The following is a 24,760-nucleotide window of genomic DNA, read 5'->3' on the forward strand; positions in this document are numbered from 1 at the left end:
TTTTGTGATGCCATCAAGACGCTTCATAATAAAGTCATGATCATAGACTGTGAGTTCTTTTTTTCGATGAGTCTATCAATCGATTAAATTCTGTAGTACGTTTCTTAAGATGTTCTCCGCAGTGTTTCTTCAGTAGGATCAGTAGGCGTTTTGAACAATTGAAAATTGTCTGATGCCATCTACGAGATAGGTTGCCAGAAGCCTTGCTGGGTGTTTGAGGCAAGAGCTTGATGTGAAGACCCTTAGGAATGACATCTTGTTGGATATATTGAGTAGAATTTGATAAATGGTGACTAGTTCTCAATTGCTTCTGTTTAATTATTCTTAATTTCTTAAAATATTCGTCACAGTTCATAATAGATAGAGATGGAAAATGTTAAGTCTACTGGGATCGCGTAAAACACAATAAAGGCAGTTCAAAAAAAATCATGTGAATTCCAAAAGAATCTGTGAACCAGCAAACTTAATGGGTATCGGATCGTCGAGCAGCCACAATTCCATTCGTGAGCACTGGGCCTCTGTCGAGAGAAACTCAACATTATCGAAAGTTTTTCCCGAACCACCTGTGATTGCTTTCAGACAGCCAGACAGTCTGTGTACTCTGCTTGTGAGGGCTGATATATCTAAGCCCAACTTGAGTCAAGGCGAGAGTCGCTCCTGTGGTGACAAAAGGGGTGCAAATGTTGCAACCAAATGCACCACTCGTCATCATTCACCAGCACAGTCACGAGGAAACGCTAAAAATATTTTGTAACGTGCACTGCACGAGTGATAATGTAATATATTTGCTCCACTGTTCCTTCTGTGGCCTTTAATATGTTGGTGAATCTAAACAGCCTTTTCACAAGCGCTTGAATCGACACAAGAGCGACCTAACAAAAAAATCCTTTACTCCCAGTGAGCCAACACTTCAGATTACCAAACCACTGCCTCGATGATTTCAACAAAATGAAAATTTTATTTATTTATGATTTTGGATAAAGAACTCTGTGTTTTACACCCACACGGCACACCCATTAACAAGAAACATTAAGGTCTTCCTATTTTGTAGTTTCTTATTACAGTATTTGTAAATATTTTTAGTTTTATAGTTCAGTGTTCAAGATCAACACACAACATGTGTCTATATCACAATGTTCAAGATCTTCGTTAACTGTCAATGATATTGTTTACGTCACAGGTATTCACCTGCTTAGGTAGTTAGTTGTGTTCACAGACCATTTACTTTCATACACACTCAGTTTATTTAAGGCACTGAAGAAGGTTATTTGTTGACTGAAAATTTTGCTCATAATATATTTATTACAGTGTATTAACATCTTTATCGGTATCGTTGTAAAATCCTTTATGTATAATATATATATATAAAATAAAAAAAAACTTAATTGTATTATATCTGAATATATATATATATATATATATATATATATATATAAACGTCTCAGAATGGGACGACTCTATTCACTACACTGCTCCATCGGATCAAATTGATACAGGGAAGATATATAAACGTATAGAAAGGTCTGAAAATTTCCCAACGATGTTAGAACTGTCAAATTTGCGAAGCAAATTTTTGGTCGTTCCCTCCGCGCGACTCGAACTCGTACCCCTGTGACATCTATGGCAACACCGCCTGCACTAAGTCCAGCACCCTAGACCACTCGGCCAGCTAGGCTATATAAAAATATAGCTTTCGCTGGCCGGGTTATTCCTCCTCGTAGGATTAATCTAGGGCTGTAACTTGGTACACATTGTATTGTAGTACGGGACAGTTCATTTAGATGTTATTATGTAGGATAAAGGATCAAATTAATGATGCATGTCACAACAAATCAATATATACAAACGTTTCAGAATGTGACGACTCTATCCGATGGAGCAGTGTAGCGAATAGAGTCGAGTCGTCACATTCAAAAAACGAGCTGTGAATAACAATGTATCCCGCTTTTTCTCTAGTCCAACCTCTAGCTTTTTTTTAATCTCTGGATTCGCCCCTGCTGTCGTATTTGTCTGTTTATTGGAAGCACTGCAAAGGATATGAGATTCGAACATAGGTTACAAATACTGTTGATAGTGTTGATCTCCAGTATAGAAATGAACTGTGAAATAGGTATGAATAGTTTTTAATTTTAATTTTGATCGGCACAAACTATAAATAATTTCTCTCGTCCTTCACGGTCTGTCGCATAAGGTTCTGTTAGGGCAAGTTTCGTTGTGTTATCCATCAAATTAGTGGAAATCTATTAAAACCGTATTGATCACCACTAATTCGTAGATTAGTAATTGTCAAGGACTTGTACGGTTACTTACGAATAAGTACGTACTAGCACGGTTACACTACGTTATTGCTAAGGATAGAGTACGGTGTTTTACGAATGTATAACGGAAAGGTGCGACCCCATTATGTTGAATTATGGACTGGTAAGGACCAGAAAGGTTTCCCAAGGATTTTTATTGTTTACTACGCGTGTAGTACGTTGCATCCCGACAAAATACGGATTATAAGGGTCCAGAGTAAGCTCAATGGAGCGCTCTCATAATAAAATATGACAACATAGGCAGGCATCAAACTGCCACAAAACTAACATAAACCGACACCAGAATATTTATATACATACCCTGCACATGTAGTACCAAAGAAAAATATTAGTTTTGTCGTGGATGTCCTAAATGAACCATCAACAACTCATATTTGCAGTTAATTGGCTTGGTCTTGACATTGATATGACTCGAAATGCAAGAACAGTGATTGAGCTTTCTGATGACATAATGGACTAGTGCCTGGCTTCTCTGAAGACCTATCCATGGGCAGTATGAGGCCCTAATGGCTGAACTTAGATTTGAAAATACAGCGGCATGTAATAACTTTGTGAGACCCACATATGTTTTAGGAACCCTTCATGCCATTGGTCCTAGGATTACTAAGAACACCTGATATAGGCAGTCCATCGATCCTGGACTGAGACTAGCGATCACATTGAGATATTTGGCTACAGAGGACAGTTACCGAACATTGATGCATGGTTTTAGGGTTGCTCACAACACAATAAGTGGTATTGTTTAATAATTTGTGTGGTCATAGTTTCAATATATGCCGAGGATATTATCTAGACTCCTACTGAGCCTGAACAATGGCAGGCTATAGCTGAGCAGTTTCAAGCGAGATGGCAGTTTCCCCATACACTTGATGCTCTGAATGTCAGATATGTAACCATACGGTGTCCTCCGAAGGGAAGTTCTCTTTATTACAGCTACAAAGGATATCATTCAGTAGTTCTGATGTCTTTCCTCGACGCCGATTACAAATTTTGATGGGTTAAATATTTGTGCACAAGGTGGGTGTTCTGACGCTCTGGAATCAATGTGATTTGAAGAAAGCTATTGAAAGGGGATTAATTGGCATGCCAGCTGAATCACCCTTGCGTACTTAATCGTATCAGACCGTGATTTTCCGTAGTAATCCTTACCTATACTGTAGCAACACGTTGTTTCACTGTAGCGAATACGTCCTGGCACGTATCCATCCGTATTAAACCGTGTTATAACCGTTTTGTAGTGTATCATTACGTATCAATTATAGCCATTTTTCCGAACTTTCCTTGGTGGGTTCGTCCAAATCCGTAGTCCCACCCTCCTTCAATCGTATTGGATCCGTATCGAACAACGCCAGCCAGATTTTCCGGGGTCATCCGTGAAATTTAACCCGTAGCAGAAGCGGCGATGCAATCCGTGAATGTGTGACCTAGGCATTACATTTGGCTCATCTAACATACATGTTTCAATAGAAATACACTATTTGCCACATAATAAAAATAATAACAATGAAGTATACATCTTGTAAACATAAATAGGACTTATTGCAGGTTTCACATTCTGTGTAATCATACGTTTTATATTCCAATTCTTACAGCAGTGGCTTCTCACATGAATAATACTTTCAGATCCAGTATCATTCACATCTCAGAAAGAAGTCCAGGAAACAACAAAGAAGTACCGTAGGACATAGTCTTCTTTGTGGTTTATTGAAACTTATTGGATGTAAAGTTTGAATGGCAAATTTTCTACAATTGAAAGTCTTTGATTTATAAGTTTGTTTAATCGTGTGATAGTTTTCCACAGTGGCCAGATTTAAAAATGGGAGGGTTGTGATTACTCCAACGTAGTTTAACCCGGCGCATTTTTTTTTGCGCCTGTTCCTAGTCAGAAATTTCTGGCCAATGTATGTGTTGTTTCGTTTTCACTTTCACTTTACTATTATCATCCTGGAGTATATAGGGCATCTATGCTATTCCGGTGTATAATACTGTTTTGAGGCTAGCCTGCAGCCTGTCCTGTGGCTTGAGAGTTTTCTTGTTCTTTGAAGACCCATGGGTGGCATTGAGCTGTTAATTTTTTTTATCCCGGTGTTTTTTTTTTCACCATTTCTATTCTCGATATTTGGTAGTAAATAAAGTATCACCCGTCTACTTACTTAAATGTGACTGTTTGAAAGGCATTAACGAAAGGTGTGCTATTTTTATGAGAATACTATATGTTGTATCTTAAAAGGGTCAGCTCTTAATTGAAAACAGAAATATTACTTTATTTAAATATGCAATATAAATGTAATAAAGTGATGGGGTGGGGGGGGGGACATACATATTTTAAAAAAAAAGTATATTGGTATTGATTTTGATGGGTAATGACTCCAACCTATCAGGAATTGGGGTTGAAAAACAAACATAAGTGTATGAATATCCATGTAACTGCCATACAGTTCAATACCACAAAGGTCAGACGGGAATTTATTTGGAGATTATAACCGTAAGGAATGAAAAGGGTAAAAAAACGACAACAAAGGGAAAAAAAACACACACACACACAAACAAGCATTTTACTGGTATCTTGACAATAGCTTGAGTAAAAGTGCATAGAACTGAATGAAATTGTACTAATAAATTAAAAAAAAAGAAAGGTCGCGATTTATTTACGGGGTTACGGTCGTATTTATACAGGAAAGAATTCCCAAAAAGGGCAAAAACTAAGCTGTACTGAATGTTGTAGGAATTACTATTAATATGACCGCAAACATTTGTTGTAAAATTGTATCATACTGTCGTTTTCTTCCTCGTCATTGGCGCCCATAGACATTTAATGTCCAGAGAGAGTACTCAAGGGAACCAAGGTTATAGCGGGAATCAAAAGAATGTAATCCAGAGACAAAGGCCAGACATGGAAAACAGACAAACACAACAAAGAACATAGAGTAAGAGAAATGAATACTAATAGATCTTGATGAAATAATACCACAAGGCACTATGCCACAAGAAGAAGGACTTGGATTTGTTTTGGGGAATGTGACTCAACTCGTTTAGAAATTAAGGGTAAAAAAGAGACCGATTACAACAATTTTCACGATATCCGCACATTAACTTTGATGAATTAAAATAAATCTCAAGGTGTCATAACAACATTGATATTAGATATGTGACTAGAACCGTTAAGCAATTAGAGGCCAAGAGAAGGAAAAGCCCAGAAACAAGCGTTTTATTCGGACATCTGGACAATAACTTAACTTTAAGTGACTTAATTACTTTGAAATTGTACCACAAAATGTCATACCTCAATAGGAAGACTAGGATTAATTTTGGGGGTTATTCTTTAACTGTTTATAAACTAAGGACCAATAAGGGACCAGAAACAAGCATTTTCATGATGTCCTAACAATTACTTCCTGTGGGCCATTTTGAATAAGGAGCCAAAAAGGGACTAGAGGCAATGCTTTTCATGATGCCAGGGACAATGAGAGAGAATCTGATTGGGGTTTGTGACGTGAAATAATTAGGAAATGAGGGACCAAAATGGGACCAAAAACAAGCATTTTTTTTTCGGATGTATAGATAATAAGAGATAATAAATTGAGTAAAAGCTAAGTTTTCTTTGAAATTTTACCTCAAGTTACAAAAAAAAAATAAAAAAAATAATTGCAATGAAAACTCAGAGCTGTATCAAGCTTGAATGATGTGTCAATACTTGCCTTTGATATTCAGGATTTGACTTGTGCGGTCATATCAAGCTGTGATCTGGGAAATGTTTTTATTGAATGTAAATAATTTGGAAAATATTTACATACTAAAAACATTTCCAAATTTAGAATTCTTTCATTCTGGTCAGAATCTCATCCTGTGTTAAAAAATAAATCTTTATCCAAATTTCAGAGCTGTAATAAGTTTGAAATTAATTTTTAAAACTGCCCAAGCTGAGCAGTGTCCGAATTAAGCTGCGGTTTGAAGTATTTTATCGTACAATGCCAAGCATACAAGTTATCATCTAAAAATAAGTACGAGTTACTTATACATGTCTTAAGTTTTGAAAATATAAAAATTTGTTCAAAGACCAACGTTGCTTCGCTATGAAGCAGTGGAGGGTAGTGGTATCGCGCCGTTCGTCTCCAGCGGCTTTTACTCAGACCGTGACACCGCCGATTGCTTTCATATTTGGTAGCTTGAATTCATTGTTCAGAAGTACAGATGTAAACTCTACAACACCATTTTGTTTTATTGATTTATTTTAGGATTTAAGAGTTAATTAACTAACCCTGTTCTCAATAATTCAATGGCGGAAATTGTTTTCGAGTAGCAACACTTTTGAAACTTGATATCCGAAATAAAAGGAAAAAACAGAAAATGACCAATTCGGATTCCACTCTAACCCAGGAGCATGAAACAGGTGCACCTGTAGGGTTATCGTCCTCTGCTTTTCTAGAAACACCCGTAGAGTTGCATCATGTCACGATCGGTGTAGACGAATAGGAAAGTGTGTCTTATTCATGGTTTTTACATGTTCTATTTCTATTTTCTATTAGTTACGGCGGCCAAATTTTTCGACGGATCAAAAATCCCTGCGTTAGTTCTATGCAGGATATCTAAGGAACATCCATACCAAGTTTGGTTCCAATTGGTCGATTGTTGTCGGAGGAGTAGAGTATTGAAAAATTGTAAACGATGACGACGATGACGGACGCCAAGTGATGGCAATAGCTTACATGTCCTTTGGCCTGGTTAGCTGAAAATGAGACAGTGGAAGTTATGTCAGTCGTCTCTTTTATTTCTTGTTCTTGTAGATAATTTACCAAATTTAGGACTACTAATGGAGAAATAATCGTAAATATATCGATTTATGAAATTAAAGGATCTCGTCTCTTTAGCCGTCTTGTCTTTCATAAGTTGCATCGCGAAGCATTTTATTGATGTGTCTTGGTATCCGTTTGAATGTACATATATATCCTTAAAAACTAATCGATGAAGTATGAAACAGCTGTTTACAACTAATGAATGATATGCATATGTGATGTAGCTTTAGCTATACATGAAATGGGAAGATAGTCCAGTTTGTTGTTGTTGCTTTTTTTTGGCCTTAAATAGTCTACCTACTAACTTATTGTTTTTTCTAGGTCTAGGCACAGTTATGGACATGTAAAATGCTGTGATATATGTAAAGATTCTTGAAAACCGAAGGATTGGTTGATAGGACAATGGTTACCAATTTTTGATCCTTTGTGATGTTTTTTAAATATATTTATACATGCTGTACAACAGCTTTATCATATTTTCCCCTCCCATCAAAGATTTGACATAAAGAATTTCAGTTGGTCATTCATTTCAGTCAATACTTTCATACTTTAATGCAACAGTAAGATATTAGAATTCCGAAGGAACACAACCAAGATTTGACATACAATATTTTACACCAATACTTCAGTCAGTAATGTCCATCCTTTGTACACAGACGACTATATTAAAAATAATAATAAAAAAATATATTTTGTCTTAGCAAGAGTAATCAAGGGAACCAAGGTTAAAGCGGTAATGAAAAGAATGTAATCCAGGGACAAAGACCAGACATGGAAAACAGACATACACAACAAAGAACATTAAGTAACTAAAATCATACATACAAAGTAACAAATGCAAATGAGCAACTCGGACTCCACTAAAACTGGGAGCATGGACCAGGTGCACCGGTAGGGTAAGCGTCATTTGCTTTTCTAGAAACACCCGCCGAGTTGCTCATAAAAAGTCAAGTCCGGAGTAGACAAACGATGAAAAAATTGTCAATATTTATTTATGACTTTCAAAAAATAAAAGTCCACCGAGACTTTCATTACGGCTAAAAACCACTAATTCCACTTTCCATAGGCTTCTATGCTAATTTCACAATATTCAATGGCTTCTCTGGACTTTACCTTAACTTTAACCTGCAGAGGACTATATATCAGCATGATTCTACATATGTCAGCTCACAATCCTCAGAATGGCATGTGGGGTTAGCAGACTTGCAGTGCAGTACTGGTCACCGGAAGTGAAGGGTCTATAAATAGCATGGGAAATCCCAGTGTTTTCACAAGACAGGGGTATATTTAAAAATCATTATGGAGATTAGGCTTCACATCACAAGAAGCAAAATGCACCTATAAAATGTACAGAAATGTTTTTCCTTTCAGAAACTGTTTAAATTTTTTAAATAAGATGAGAACGTTTATCACAGCACTATGAGGAACAGGGGTAATTTCTGCGTAGGACTATTTTTGCGTACGTTCCAAATGCTCATTGGTTGAATTGGTGGTCTGTAACCTAAATTACTTTAAAAAAAAATTTCAAAGCTTTCAGCTGTTCTGATTTTGATTGTTAAGTTATTTTTTTATTCTATTTAAGAAGTTTTCATGATCATACGACTTTTTTACATCTGCAGGAGCAGATTTTGGAATACACTTACCCTTCGGCTTTAAAAAAATCCAGAAGAACTATCTTTTCAATTGAAGCACAATTACTAAAACCAGAAAGTATTTTGTCTGTACAGTTATTTAGTTTTCTACCTTTGATTCCTTTAGACCATTTGAATTTATGTTTCACGATCTATATGAGCCTTTAGGCTTCTGGAACAGGGTTATGTTGCTACAAGATTGAAGTCATTACAACAAAAGTTTTATGGACGTCATCATGAACTCGTGGATCGTTAGGATGTACCCATCTGCACAATGAGAACCGGTTTGTTAAACGTGACATAGTTTCCTTTCCTCTTTCGTCTACCCCGGACTTGACTTTTTATGAGCAACTTGGCGGGTGTTTCTAGAAAAACAGAAGACGCTTATCCTACCGGTGCACCTGGTCCATGCTCCCAGTTTTTAGTGGAGTCCGAGTTTCTCATTTACTTTTGTTGCTCTGTATTTATTTTGGTTATTTTATGTTCTTTGTTATGCGAGTCTCTTTTTCCTGTCTGGCCTTTGTCCCTGGATTACATTTTTTTATATAACCACTACAATCTTGGTTCCCTTAATTACTCTTTAGGAACCAGATAAGCAGTTTTACTATACTCTTACATAATCACTGATTGATAATTACATAAATATGACTTTTTAGCAGATTTTAGCTGTTTTAACAAGAAAGTCGAAAAAGCAAAAAAAAAATGGGTTCTTGGCACTAAATTTTGGATTTTAATCCAAGCAGTGGATCATAATGATATATGCACGCTAAGAGGGATTTAAATCACACTTTTGAAAAATCTAAATTTTTCATCATTAACCTTTGTCATGCTGCGCCCGGATTTTTCCGGGACTGGCCCTGTTTCTGGTAGTGTTTATCTTAGTTTAAGAAAGCACAATTGTTTCCATCTGCAAGCAGCGTGACTGTGCTTTAAAATGAGTCTATTGGATATAGAGTTTGTTAATAGATAATGAATTGTGAGCTGTAAAAAGAGGTCATGAGTTTCCGCTGCCCAAAATAGTGAGATGTTTCAGGGAGAAGGGTTCATTTCTCGGCCCCTCGCCAGAGCAGAATTAATCTATAGTGCTTTATTTTGTCTGGAATCTCAATAAGTATGATGTCTGTCACCACCATTTCTATGTCGACCGGCACGTGCGGGTCCGGGTGACAAAAGAATAGGCTAAGCTTGTCGTAAAAGGCGATTAAATAGTGATCAGAACCCTGGCCGGGGGTCAGGGCGCTCTGCCCACAGAGCAACTGGGTTGTGTGCCCCAGGTGGTGGAATGGGGTAACCTTGACATGTTACATACTGGGGTCGTCAGGCCAAAATACGGAAAACCTGACCGCAAACCATAGTTGTGCAACGTGTTGGGAAAGATGTCACGTTCCTCGCACGTTAAAGAACCCTTCTGTGGTATTCTCCAGGAGTAGGAACCATAGGGCTCCGCCACTGGAGGTAAAACTCGGACTCCACTAAAAACCGGGAGCATGGACCAGGTGCACTGGTAGGGTAAGCATCCTCTGCTTTTCTAGAAACACCCGCCGAGTTGCTTATGAAACGTCAAGTCCGGGGTAGACAAACGAGGAAAGGAAAACTATGACCCGTTGAATAAATCAGTTGACGTGGTGCAGATGGATACACCATAACGACCCACGAGTTCATGATGACGACCATAAAACTTCTGTAGTGATGACTTCAATCTTGTAGAAGCCTATTTGTTATAGTTCTAGCGCGATACAAATAGTCTGCGTAGTTTCGGCAAGGTTTGGCATAACGTATGAGTTGTGATATGAACACTCCATACGCAGGTGGCGAAGGGATGTTGCCAAAGAATACTTACTAATGGTTTGACAACTTAAATATTCATGGTTAAACATAGTGAAAGAAAAGATACTAAAAGGAATCTGTGGTCAGGAATGATGTAACATGTTTTCGGTTAATAGGAAACTGTCGTCAGGGAATAAGTAACATGTGTCAGTTAATAGGAAACTGTCGTCGGGAATGATGTAATACTCGTTAATAGTGAATTGTCGTCGGGAATGATGTAATACGTGTTAATAGTGAACTGTCGTCAGGAATGATTTAACACGTGTCAGTTTATAATGAACTGTCTCAGTCATAATGTTACATATGTCAGCCGATGTATCCTAGTCATAAAAATATACGACATGTACAAAGACATTTGTCTACACAGCAGTTATTTTGTCCAAAATCTAAATAATGCATCCTTTTCCCTCATTTTACATCCTATGACCCATTGTGGGACCGGGAACTGGGCTCTGTAATTATGTGAGATTTAATATTTGGGTAAAAAGCCAGTAAGGCTGTTTAAACAAAATATTTCTCATCATATTTAATAGACCTTATTGCAACTGATTTCTTGTCATACAAAATACATTTAGCATATAGCATCGATAGATTTTCTTTATTTTATAACGAAAATAATACATGGATATTACACAATGATATTTAAAATTGCATTACATTTCTTTGTTAAATAATGTACAATGAAACAAATGTAAAAAAAATAACTAGAAAAAATGGCTTATTTATAGAAATTTTTTGTCACCATCGATCAATTGATAAACGTCTCCTACTAGCAAAAATATTCAGATACTAAAATATAGCGCGACCAATACTTACGATTACAACCAAGTGAGGTAAGACTTAATCACGTGTCGGTAACGGGTCATTTTTATTGTTATTACATCAATAAATATCCAGATAAAATGAAGTTCGTCTCCATCAACCTAATTGTTAGTCTCGCCTCATGTAGATGTATATGTTGAGTGTTAGCTTATTCAGAGGCAGATAATAAAATTCAAAAATTTTCAATCTTAATACTAAGTTAGAAAAAAAATAGTATACAGAATTATTAGTGTACTAAATCATAGCTTTTTGCAAATTATTGTTTTATTACAGTGAATTTTTTATCAAAGAGAACACCGGAATCATTGTCATTAATCCGCCATTATTAAGGGACACTTTGTTATAATATTGTTCTGACTGATTTGTTTTTATAAAAAAGCGATACTGCTATTCGACGATGAAATAACAAAATATATCACCCGCCTACCATCTGCCTGATATCCTCAATATTTTAAAGTTCACGAATCAAAGTATTCATTGTGCTGAGAACATAAAGTTTCCACCAATATTAAATAAGATGCTTTACAGACAACATCTATTGTTGGAATCTGAGATAAAACTATGCTTCTTCAGCATTTAACGTATTTTTGACTTTGATGAAGAGCAGGATAACATAGCAGTGTAATGACTTATCACTACTGGGTTGGCAGCAGTTTCTTGCACAGAATGTTAATATCACAGATATTTACTTTAGTCACTCATTTAACTGTCAGCTCCCTCTCAAAATTGTGCTGAATGGATTAGGTCCAATTCGCTTTTTATCCCCTGGCAATAAAGTTGTACTAGCTGAAAGTATACAATAAGGACATTTAGTTAGCAAGGTAAAACAAATCATCTTCTATTACTAAAATGTTATCTTCTAGGCCAATTAGTCACCTTTTTAAACAATAGACAGTCAGCATTCAATGTATTTCAAAATAACGTTATGTATGCATTGGTTTTTTTAAATAAAGCAAACGCCAAAATTTCATTTCTTCGTTAAAAGCCAGCAGTTCATAAACACTATGTAAACAAATTGCATTATTTTATTCAGTTGTGAGTCTCAGCTTTTAACATTTTCATGTATGAGTCTACCATTACAAAATACATATTTTAAACGTTCAAATTATGCAAAAATATATGTAAATAAAATAATACCTTCTTAATTATGACGGATGAGGCCAAGACATTTGTGATAGTGAACAAATTTCAAGAAAGAGTTTCATTTCTAAAACCAAAAAAAAAAAAAAAAGAAAGAAAGCACGAGGCTTATTTGTATATCGGTCGTACTTGGACAAGCTCTCGAACTAAACTGGTTTTGCAGAAGTGAATGTTTAATATTATTTTTTTGACACTTTGAAACTTAAGTAAAAAAAGATAAATTCAATGGGAGGGAAATCAAAAATAGGGTAATAAGGGTAATAAAAAAAGGAAAATAACCCAATGTTGTAAGACTAAACTAAGAAAATAGGCACACAACGTAGAATACGAACTTACAAAATAGCAGTGGTGCCATAGAAAAAAACATGAGCAACATAAACACTAAAATATGGAGGAGGCATAGACCAATTGCACCGGTAGGGTTAGCGGTCTCTGCTTTCCTAGAAAAAAACCGTCGAGTTGCTCATATAAGAAGGAATAAATCACGACGACCATAATTTATTTTTTAAATGTTAAAGCTAAACCAACAACGCTAAATTTAATATATTAACATATGTGCTAAATGGTTTTCATATGGAAACATAATTTGAATGGATAATGTCTTAAGCGTTTAAAAATTACATTGGACAATGTTTTCATTTTTTTTATTCAGCATTTACAGATGAAAAAATATATTACTCAATATCAGTTGCAAATACCTGTGGGTGGATTCTTCTTTATTGTACTGAAGACAAAAAAGGAGAAATGAATCAAAAGCGAATATTAAATCAAAACGAGTAGAACGTGTGTCCTGTGAAACACCCTACACTTAATGCAGAATATGCAGATAACAGTTGCTAAGTCTAAATATAGGCTTTTGGCAAAATACGGTAGTATAAAAAAAAACCTATTTACACGCTTTCTGGCAAATACAGTATTTAAAAGGTTAATAATGTCCTTCCAATCTGTACATATTTACATTCGAAAAATAAATATTTAATAGGTCTATACATCGACATTTATTGTTGTCAACATAATTATTTTTGTATGTTTATTTCCCACTACAGTTCTGCTGATACAGAACCATTTGTACCTAAAAGCAAGTTCCTTTCATCTTCCTCAATCGAAAGTGGTTCTTGTAGAAACATATCCCTCATTTGTCTTATATCATATAGAATAATGTTATTTGTATGAGCTATACATCCTAGATATGATTTACGGTGTTAGTAATGAATTTGATGCACTTAGTAAACCATGTACATGTATTTTAGAAAATACTTATTTAATCAATCTAGATGTAGAAATCAACTAAAGAATTACTTTACGGATTTCAAATGTATTTGTGGGCAGAACTAAACCTTTCGGTGATTTCCAAGACGATAAGACTTGACTAAAAATGGGGATCATTTAAGGTCAAGACTATTTACCAAACATCTTCTGTGAAAAGATTACAAAATGAAAAGGAAACTTCTGAAACATGCTTCAAGTTGATGTTAAAATCGTACAAATATCGCTTTATCCACATGATTCTAGAAGCAAATAGCTCGTGTGTAATGTTTGGTGTATTAAATCCATCCTGTTTTATTGGCAGCTATATCACTTTATTTTGGAGTGGCTGTTTGATCAATGAAATAAATTGTCTGAATTAATTGTATAAATATGTTTAAATATTGATAATGACATTGAAGATTACCTATTTAGGAGAGGTGTCTTATGTTCCAACTCGGTTTGATATTTTCCATCTTTTCAATAGTCGTGACAGAATTTTTTAAAGAATCATTAACAGTTACATAAAAAAATACCAAATGTATCTTTTAAAATCTTGTAAAATTTATTGGCAGTGATCCTTATCAAAACTCTTCCAATCCAGACTGCTTCAGTTTTTATTAAGTTAACCTTACATGTAATTCCAGATGTTTACAATAGTTATGAAAAAGAAACCTCTACTTAGTGGACGATAAGGCATTTTTGAAACAGCAGGTAGCATCAGTAAATTGTGAGATCTTCAATTCCGAATCGCATATTTTAATGACATATATGAATTTATCATTCATATATTGAATAGCAAGGAGGTCATCAGCTTGAAAAAATAAGTAATGAGAGAGCATACCTCCGTATCTAACTCTTTTACAAAGAGGAATGCGATTGAAAGTTATTATTTATTTCATAGCTAGAAATATCAGTGTACAAACGTTTTAACTCATTTTCAAGAAGTATATAAAAATTAATTATATAATAAAGTCATTCGGAGGAAGCCCAATTCAAAGGCTTTTCAAAATCCAATTAATATGATGTGATCTTTTAGCTGAGTATCAATAATCAAATCAGCAAATAAGGGTAACAACAAAATTACCGAACACTAATTACAATTAAGACGGAGGTTGTCTCTTATATAATCTACTAGTAAGGTGGGACTTCATCATATGTGCAATATATTTACCTGAATTTTCTTGATCTCATTCAAAGGTGATAATGGAGGCACATTATTAAGACGGGTTATGTTCTTATATAAATCTTAAAAAGTAAGCACTTAACGCTTCTGGTTATGGCTGAGAGAGTTCGGTAGCGAAAGAGTAATCAACGGAACCAAGGTTATAGCGGTAATCAAAAGAATGTAATCCAGGAACAAAGACCAGACATGGAAAACAGACATACACAACAAAGAACATAAAGTAACTAAAATCATACATACAAAGTAACAAAAGTAAATGAGCAACTCGGACTCCACTAAAACTGGGAGCATGGACCAGGTGCACCGGTAGGGTAAGCGTCATTTGCTTTTCTAGAAACACCCGCCGAGTTGCTCATAAAAAGTCAAGTCCGGAGTAGACAAACGATGAAAAAAATGTCAATATTTATTTATGACTTTCAAAAAATAAAAGTCCACCGAGACTTTCATTACGGCTAAAAACCACTAATTCCACTTTCCATAGGCTTCTATGCTAATTTCACAATATTCAATGGCTTCTCTGGACTTTACCTTAACTTTAACCTGCAGAGGACTATATATCAGCATGATTCTACATATGTCAGCTCACAATCCTCAGAATGGCATGTGGGTTTAGCAGACTTGCAGTGCAGTACTGGTCACCGGAAGTGAAGGGTCTATAAATAGCATGGGAAATCCCAGTGTTTTCACAAGACAGGGGTATATTTAAAAATCATTATGGAGATTAGGCTTCACATCACAAGAAGCAAAATGCACCTATAAAATGTACAGAAATGTTTTTCCTTTCAGAAACTGTTTAAATTTTTTAAATAAGATGAGAACTTTTTTCACAGCACTATGAGGAACAGGGGTAATTTCTGCGTAGGACTATTTTTGCGTACGTTCCAAATGCTCATTGGTTGAATTGGTGGTCTGTAACCTAAATTACTCTAAAAAAAATTTCAAAGCTTTCAGCTGTTCTGATTTTGATTGTTAAGTTATTTTTTTTTATTCTATTTAAGAAGTTTTCATGATCATACGACTTTTTTACATCTGCAGGAGCAGATTTTGGAATACAATATTACCCTTCGGCTTTAAAAAAAATCCAGAAGAACTATCTTTTCAATTGAAGCACAATTACTAAAACCAGAAAGTATTTTGTCTGTACAGTTATTTAGTTTTCTACCTTTGATTCCTTTAGACCATTTGAATTTATGTTTCACGATCTATATGAACCTTTAGGCTTCTGGAACAGGGTTATGTTGCTACAAGATTGAAGTCATTACAACAAAAGTTTTATGGACGTCATCATGAACTCGTGGATCGTTAGGATGTACCCATCTGCACAATGAGAACCGGTTTGTTAAACGTGACATAGTTTCCTTTCCTCTTTCGTCTACCCCGGACTTGACTTTTTATGAGCAACTTGGCGGGTGTTTCTATAAAAACAGAAGACGCTTATCCTACCGGTGCACCTGGTCCATGCTCCCAGTTTTTAGCGGAGTCCGAGTTTCTCATTTACTTTTGTTGCTCTGTATTTATTTTGGTTATGTTATGTTCTTTGTTATGCGAGTCTCTTTTTCCTGTCTGGCCTTTGTCCCTGGATTACATTTTTTTATATAACCACTACAATCTTGGTTCCCTTAATTACTCTTTAGGAACCAGATAAGCAGTTTTACTATACTCTTACATAATCACTGATTGATAATTACATAAATATGACTTTTTAGCAGATTTTAGCTGTTTTAACAAGAAAGTCGAAAAAGCAAAAAAAAATTGGGTTCTTGGCACTAAATTTTGGATTTTAATCCAAGCAGTGGATCATAATGATATAAGCACGCTAAGAGGGATTTAAATCACACTTTTGAAAAATCTAAATTTTTCATCATTAACCTTTGTCATGCTGCGCCCGGATTTTTCCAGGACTGGCCCTGTTTCTGGTAGTGTTTATCTTAGTTTAAGAAAGCACAATTGTTTCCATCTGCAAGCAGCGTGACTGTGCTTTAAAATGAGTCTATTGGATATAGAGTTTGTTAATAGATAATGAATTGTGAGCTGTAAAAAGAGGTCATGAGTTTCCGCTGCCCAAAATAGTGAGATGTTTCAGGGAGAAGGGTTCATTTCTCGGCCCCTCACCAGAGCAGAATTAATCTATAGTGCTTTATTTTGTCTGGAATCTCAATAAGTATGATGTCTGTCACCACCATTTCTATGTCGACCGCCACGTGCGGGTCCGGGTGACAAAAGAATAGGCTAAGCTTGTCGTAAAAGGCGATTAAATAGTGATCAGAACCCTGGCCGGGGGTCAGGGCGCTCTGCCCACAGAGCAACTGGGTTGTGTGCCCCAGGTGGTGGAATGGGGTAACCTTGACATGTTACATACTGGGGTCGTCAGGCCAAAATACGGAAAACCTGACCGCAAACCATTGTTGTGCAACGTGTTGGGAAAGATGTCACGTTCCTCGCACGTTAAAGAACTCTTCTGTGGTATTCTCCAGGAGTAGGAACCATAGGGCTCCGCCACTGGAGGTAAAATTGTCCGACCTATCCACCTCTCCCTATTTCCAGTAGCAATCAAGATTTGTCGATCCCATTTTCCATGTGTCCCATCCCATTTTTCATTTCATCATTTCATGTACATTTTATCATCCATTTCATGTTCATCGCCTGAATATAGTTGAAATATTGCTACTCGGGCGTTAAAGCCCAACAATCAATCAATCTATGTCGACCCCCTGTTTTGACTACTTCCAGTTTCAGGCCAAACTGAGGCCAAAAATTGGAAAAAAATCTTGACCCCATTTTCGTGACTATAACGAACTTTATTTAGCTTAATGGCCTTCACAAGGTACATGATGTGAGATGAATCTGCTATAGTTCCTGTTTTGCTCCTGTTTAACCCCACATGTAGCAAATATTGGACAGAAATGAACAAAAGTTACCATTTTTGAGTTAGACAAATTTTACCGCGTTGGCCCAACCACCCTCTCACTACCTTCTCACCTCCTCACCCAATCCACCCACCTCGTGATCACCTGTCTTTAACACATATAACAGTCAGCATCAGTACCATTGTGCAACTAATTTGCATATAATTTGCATACGTTTGCAAAACATCGAAACCTAGACATTTTTTAGAACGAATTAGCATGACAAGGGTTAATATAACATGTAAATTACATATGAAGTACATACTTGTTGAATCCATACAAGCAACCCATTCCTCTTTCGAAACTTTTCGGTCCTTATTTTCATCACAGTACCGTATGAAATTTCTTCTACACCGTCTTGTTTCTTTTGTTTGAGGAATTTCTTTCCTTAATTTTTTTAGTTCCTTTCTCTCAAGAACCTAAAACATCGTTTGAACAATGTTATTAACAGATTGTACTTTCATTTTGCAATAGCAGTTCAGTATTCGTCTAAGAAATCAGAAATCACATGAAGGTAGTTAAAAAGAGTATGTAAATTTAACGCATAAATTATGATTTTTATCTACTTGTACAAAATGTCAGTTACAGCTGTACGTAATAGTACAAAATATGAATAACCATGTGCAGTTTTACAAACAATGACAGATACTTTTATTTTTTATCATGACCCCACAATGCAGGCATAATGCTTTGTGGTTTGGCTTAATTAACCTCCAGACAAATTACAGTTCATGCTGGAAATTGAAGCTAAGACTAATATTTCCAATATTTGACGGTCGTGCTATTTCCTGCCGATAGTGTTGTGTACATCTTAATCTTGAAAAGGAAAACATAATTAGTGACGTAATGAAATATTACTTATTAGTCTCGCCAGAAGAGTATTATGACTATATCGTGGCACTGGTGATCTAATGCAGGTAATAATCTACACTTCCCACTTAATTGAAACGACGTGTCAAATTAATTAAAAGATATTGCCGAAAGCAAGAATGTATCATCACCTGAGTTTTTTATGGTTAAATGCATATGATTCGAATAGTTCATATATTTTATTCTTTTTTTTATCTCTTGTTTGTTTGCTGTAAAACAGACCTCACTATTATAAATAGCGAAAATTCTCTTGCATTTTGAATGACAACTGAACCGTTTTTATCCTTACATGAATACTTCATTCGGTTCAAATATGAAAACTGTTGTCGTAAACATTGCATCAATGCAAATAAAATCAGATCACGAGCTTCTATTCAAATAAGACCTTAAATCAACTCACAAGATTAGAATTTTTATCTAAACTTCTGAACTTCCATTCCACTGCAGCGTCTGGGGATTGATTCTCTCCACCACCATTTTTTAATAAGTTTCTAAAATTATCAACAATATAAACTAGAATAGGCTCTAGAGTCTGAACCGCTCACCTTGAAACAAAAGAAATATTTTAGCAACAATTTTATTTCAAATACTTAGTTTTTTCCTACATATTATGGTTTTCAAGAAACAAGTAAACAAGACAAAAAATCTAAGTTTAGTATGTCCCACAAACAGTACAGATGGGACATGCAAGATTAACAGTTTGACACAGCATAAGCTTCTCATCGAGAACTTGACACAATTACGGTATATTTAGATAAATAATGAAATATATAACATTAATTTAATTATTTTCTAAATTTTATGACCGGGCAGGCCATGCTCGAAACCCCCTCCCTAGACCCGCCTATGCCAAAATACCAAGTAAAAATGCCTGCTAGTCTAATGCTAACCTCACTTAAACCTCAAAGGACGTACATGTTCAAAATTAGTAAAGTTACAAATGAAATGCACCATGGAAACTACTTTGTTCAACGTGTCGTAGTTTTCCTTTATTCTTTCGTCTACATTGGACAAGACATTTTATGAGCAACTCAGCTAGAACAGCAGAGTACGCTTACCTTATTGGTGCACCTGGTCCATGATCCCAGTTTTTAGTGGAGTCCGAGTTGCCAATTTTCTCTTTTTACTTTGTATGTATTGTTTTGGTTATTTTGTGTTCTTTGTTGTGTCCGAGTTTACAAATTACACAACGTAGGTTCTCTCGGATGAAATGAAGGAGATAAGAGGTTATTAGATCTGATTTCATCCTTGGTGACGCAAGTAAAACTCGAATAACTGGATTTGAGTCAGCCTCCACGCACTTCCCTTTTGGACACATTTCTATCTAACTAATGAAAGCACTGCAATTTGACAAAATTGATAAAAGCATCCCTTGTCTGATATCACAATGAAAGTGTTCAGGAAAGTTATTGGCTTAACTTAATTTGACTTGTAATTAAATTGAATTACGCTGAATGCATTTCTTTCACAAAATAAATATGGTCTTCCAATGATTTATGATAAAAAAAAATGACACAAACTTTGATTTAATAACGACTTACATAGGGAACATTTTCCAATAACAAAATGACTTACTACTTTACTTTTTTTAAGATTATTTGATAAATTTTTAAAATTATTTAACGTATGTGAACAAATAGCAATACTTTTAAAACAGTGGTATATTCAAAATTTCAAGGACTTTTTAAATCTTATTTTTCATGAAACTTAATAAAGTTTAAGTTTGGAACCGTTGGATCTACATACGGTAAGATTCGTCAATTAACAAAATAATCATTATTTAGTTTATATGAAACTTCGGCTCCTGCGTATGGAGTGTTCATATCACAACTCATACGTTATGCCAGAGCTTGCCGAAACTACGTAGACTTTTTGCATCGCGTTAGAACTCTAACAAATAGGCTTCTGTCTACCCCGGACTTGACTTTTTATGAGCAACTCGGCGGGTGTTTCTAGAAAAGCATGTATGATTTTAGTTACTTTATGTTCTTTGTTGTGTATGTCTGTTTTCCATGTCTGGTCTTTGTCCCTGGATTACATCCTTTTGATTACCGCTATAACCTTGGTTCCCTTGATTACTCTATCAAACGTGCCGCAATGTTTTTTTTTCTTTTTTTTGTAAAACGCTTTAAGTCAGATAACTTCAATTTGCAAACGCTAAGTATCCTGCATCATGTATACATGCATTAGAAGCTTAAACTTTATTTTAAGTTGCATCAAATTGAAATATTCATTGACAAATAATATGATTCCTATATACCTAACTTCGTTTCTGAAGAGTGTAATAAAGAAAGTTTTAAAGTGTAACCTTTTGACAAAATTTCAAAAATGTATATAGGGGTAACATTGAGGTTACAGGTGATAAACTTTTATGATTAATGCACATATCTTCTGTACTGCTCTGACTTTGTACTGTTTTGATTACTGATTTGACAAACTTTTGTGCTGTCTATTTCAATGCAATAAACCGGAAACATTTAGAATGTTTAATGGAAGCGGAAGATTTAATCCCCCCAAAAAGGTTCATAAAAAGTACAGAGAAGTTTCAGCTTCAAAGAACCCCCATTTTTTGAAAAAGGAGACCGATTTAAAGTAGAAGGACGAGCACTAAAAAGATACACACACTTCCTGATACCATGCAATCATTGCACGCCTGATTGATTAAGATCAAAACATGATAAAGTCTCTAAAAATTCAGATCATGTCTCTATATTCATAAATGGAAGTGTCCCATGTTTTGCCATGTGAAACCTCCTGTGGATCTGAATCTAACATATGAGGTGCACAATGAAAATATGTAATAAAGAAATCGTGAAAGTTTGATTTCCATTTTCAAGAAACAAGCGATCTGTACAAATTATAAGCAATAAAAATGTTTATTCCGTCCCTAGTCTCTTAAATGTTCAAATTACAAACCATCTTCAATATTAATTCCAGCTTTTCAGTGTTGTATTGGACCTTTATACCATATAAACATAGCTTTATCAGTGATTCATAAAAAAATAAATACAGAATATGTTCTAGAATACATATCTATACAACTGTATAAATTTCATTATAATTCTTAGAATTGTGAATAACCTAACATACTCTTTTAACTTGTAAAAATTCATACATTATATTTTGTTCGCTAAATCCTAAATCCATAATTGTTCAAATCAAATTCCCTTAAAAAGTATATAATACAAGTCAAACAATACGTCGGCCTTATCCCAATCAACTTTTCTGTTCAACACGAAAAGGGAAACACGATATAAATCATCATTCAAACAATGATAATCCAAGCATCACATTTAATAGAGGCTGATATACGTTGTTTTTTTGTTTTTTTCCATTGGCGAAAACTGGTACTTTAAATAAACCACGGCGGTCGTGGTCTGTGGTTTACAATCGTTTAGCATGTTCAAAAACTATTTGAAAAGAAATATGTCAAAATTTTGATATATTCTGTATTCCACAGTTTCTTTTCAAGAAACAGAACGATAGTGGCCTTAACAGTTCACACCAAAAAGTATTAATAATGGATTAAGCAAGTTTTTTTTCTTGAGAATAAAGAAAAAGACAGTAATTATTAGACTGATCAGCACACATTCCGTAAATGAAATTAGGATACAAAATGTACGCTATTTCAGACGAAGTGTTGGGTTCCAAATAAAAAAAAAACTACGAGACAAAGTATATCTCTTCATGAACAAAAATTCTAAATATGAAATAAAAAAAATAGTTTTGAAATGTCAAATGCACAAAAGTAGTAGACTTTTTATGACTAATGGACAAACGGACGGACAATCAGAAAGGTCTTCACAAATGAAGGAAGATATTTTTTTCCAATAGAGACATCGGGAATTCAAACCACCTGCCTATAATACGGATTACATCTATGTAAGCCACGCAAAATGCTTATCGGGATCTTAGGGGACAAAAAGAGCATTTCTTTCTATATATTTATATGTGATGCAAAACAATGCCTTTTTGATGTATTGCAGTTTTCTTTCATATTGCAAGTGTCGCTGTCTTATTTTACTATTATCTATATACATTAAAAACGCTGTGTTTGTCTTGCTTTTTTTTAAATTTGTTTTATTTATTTATTATTCGCCCGCTTAAAAAGCCGAATGTAAATAGTAATTATGCTATCCATTCGCATCTTCGTCCATCCCTAGCTCTATACTACAAAACTTCTAAAACAGCTAAAAGAAATTTTATGAAACTTCCACACATTACTTATCATATGTTGTTATTTACACCTTTTATTTTTTTTGCCTGAATAACTATGGAAGTTACATGATGCAAAACACGGAGTCGACCATCCACCAATCAAAATTACTTTTGGGGTTACCTATGTGTTTTCTAGGGAAGAGGAGCCGCGGTATCAAAACTGAAAAAAAATTGTCTTTTTCTAGATTTATTTCTTCTGTATTTTCGTGTAAGGATATCTTTTTCAAAGTTGTGGAATTTGATACAATGCCGATTTCCTTTCCTGAGGTGATCAATAAGAGTCGACATACATTGATGACGGTCCTCTCGATTTGTGTAAAGTCAGAATTTATCATTGGAATGAATCACTGTCCCTTGAATAACTACATCAATACAAATATAAACCAAACACATGTTTACCAATATACGTTACAAAGTTTAGAAAAGATAATATGCAATTTATGATAATCAAACGTGGGACAAAATATGACCAAAAAGGAATGGGTTACACACAACACAACCTGAAACACAAAAAGGAAACGAGTCACACAAAAATTCAACCTGGAACACAAAAAGGGAACGAGTAGCACACAATATGAAAGTACAAGCAGAAACAAGCAGCAAGGATAAAAAAAATAGTGAAAGAAGTTTTTTTTCTCCTTAGATATTTCATAGTTTTAAGTCTTATACTTTCATGTATTAACAAACGTTTCTAGTATAATTGGAAAGCCTTAAAGACGTAATTAAGTGACAAGGTTTTAGCTAATTCTTATAACTACATTGTTTGGGTCATTATTTCACTAGAAATGAATATGAACTTCTAAACTTGAGAAATTGACCAGCAATTAAAATATTTAAAAGTATTCTAATATTGACATTGTTCTCATATACTTCAGTTTGAATTCACACCTGTGCAAACTTTCAACACCTGTCCAGGTATATACCGCCAGATGTAAAAGGTCTCACTTAATATGATGAAGCATACTTATACCAGGCTAGGTAAACACAAAAGGTGACAATATACCTTATCATCTAGTTTTCTTTTCTTAGGTAATTATACTGTATGAATAAGGTTGCAAAATAAGCCTTTTAATAACCAGATGTCATGAAGTGTATACTAATTAATAAATTGAGCATGTAATCCAGATGTACTTACAATGTGTTACTAGAGTTCATTTGATGAATAATATAGCTAAATAAATCTGACAAAAAACGTCTTTTCTTTGAAAATGGACAACCTGTTGAAAAAAAGAAAATATGAAAAACAAAGAAAACTGCCTAATTACTTTGTTGAAAGTAATAGAATATTTTAAAACAAGTTACAAAATATATTTTATATTCATTTCACATTTTTAAAAATTACTGTAGATTAAGGAAAATTGGATTTTGAATACTCCAGATTATAATTCAAATACATTTTCAAATTCTAATGTTCATTTTTATAAACTCGGTACCTTTCATTTGCCTCTGTACTTTAACAGCGTTACAGTCGGGGATTTTCTTTAAGATGGCCGTCCCTGATATAGGAATTCCTGTTGATTGGTTTACGCACCAACAAAACCCAGATGCGTTGTGGCATTGTATTCTTGACCAAAGTCCCTCCGTTGTACAGGAAGTAATATACGTTCCACCATTTGGGTCCTGTATGTTTTGTCTCAATGCTGCCTCTCTTTCCTCCAAACAACTTTGTTTCTCTACACCATAATATATAGTTAGGTAAGAGCTACCATCTTTATTAAAATGTATTGTTGCCAAAGCAAGAATAATTTGCAAATAGCCAAGCGCACTAACTTAGCATAGGTCAAATGTATAAATAAGACTTTTT

General features: G+C 34.8%; 2 protein-coding genes across 17 annotated transcripts in view; one reads left to right on the forward strand and one right to left on the reverse strand.

Moving 5' to 3' along the window:
- Nucleotides 1-7,574, forward strand: part of LOC148623378 (dnaJ homolog subfamily A member 3, mitochondrial-like) — a 32,547-nt gene extending 24,973 nt beyond the window's left edge. For all 5 annotated transcript variants that reach the window (XR_015919423.1, XR_015919424.1, XM_088565212.1 and 2 more), the window contains one exon: nucleotides 7,433-7,574. The gene's annotated coding sequence lies outside the window, so the exon portion shown is untranslated. The remainder of the gene's footprint in view (nucleotides 1-7,432) is intronic.
- Nucleotides 7,575-11,148: 3,574 nt separating this feature from the next.
- Nucleotides 11,149-24,760, reverse strand: part of LOC148623379 (SPARC-related modular calcium-binding protein 1-like) — a 69,220-nt gene continuing 55,608 nt past the window's right edge. For all 12 annotated transcript variants that reach the window (XM_088565216.1, XM_088565217.1, XM_088565219.1 and 9 more), the window contains 5 exons: nucleotides 24,390-24,629; nucleotides 24,092-24,173; nucleotides 19,139-19,229; nucleotides 18,134-18,287; nucleotides 11,149-12,177 (listed from right to left, as the gene is read on the reverse strand). In XM_088565216.1, coding sequence (XP_088421342.1) covers nucleotides 12,101-12,177; nucleotides 18,134-18,287; nucleotides 19,139-19,229; nucleotides 24,092-24,173; nucleotides 24,390-24,629 — 644 coding nt within the window. In that variant the 3' untranslated portion in view covers nucleotides 11,149-12,100. The remainder of the gene's footprint in view (nucleotides 12,178-18,133; nucleotides 18,288-19,138; nucleotides 19,230-24,091; nucleotides 24,174-24,389; nucleotides 24,630-24,760) is intronic.

This window comes from Perna viridis, chromosome 2 (genome assembly GCF_037379345.1).
Source record: "Perna viridis isolate PV_CMFRI_1.1 ecotype Kerala chromosome 2, ASM3737934v1, whole genome shotgun sequence".
Lineage (NCBI taxonomy): Eukaryota > Metazoa > Mollusca > Bivalvia > Mytilida > Mytilidae > Perna > Perna viridis.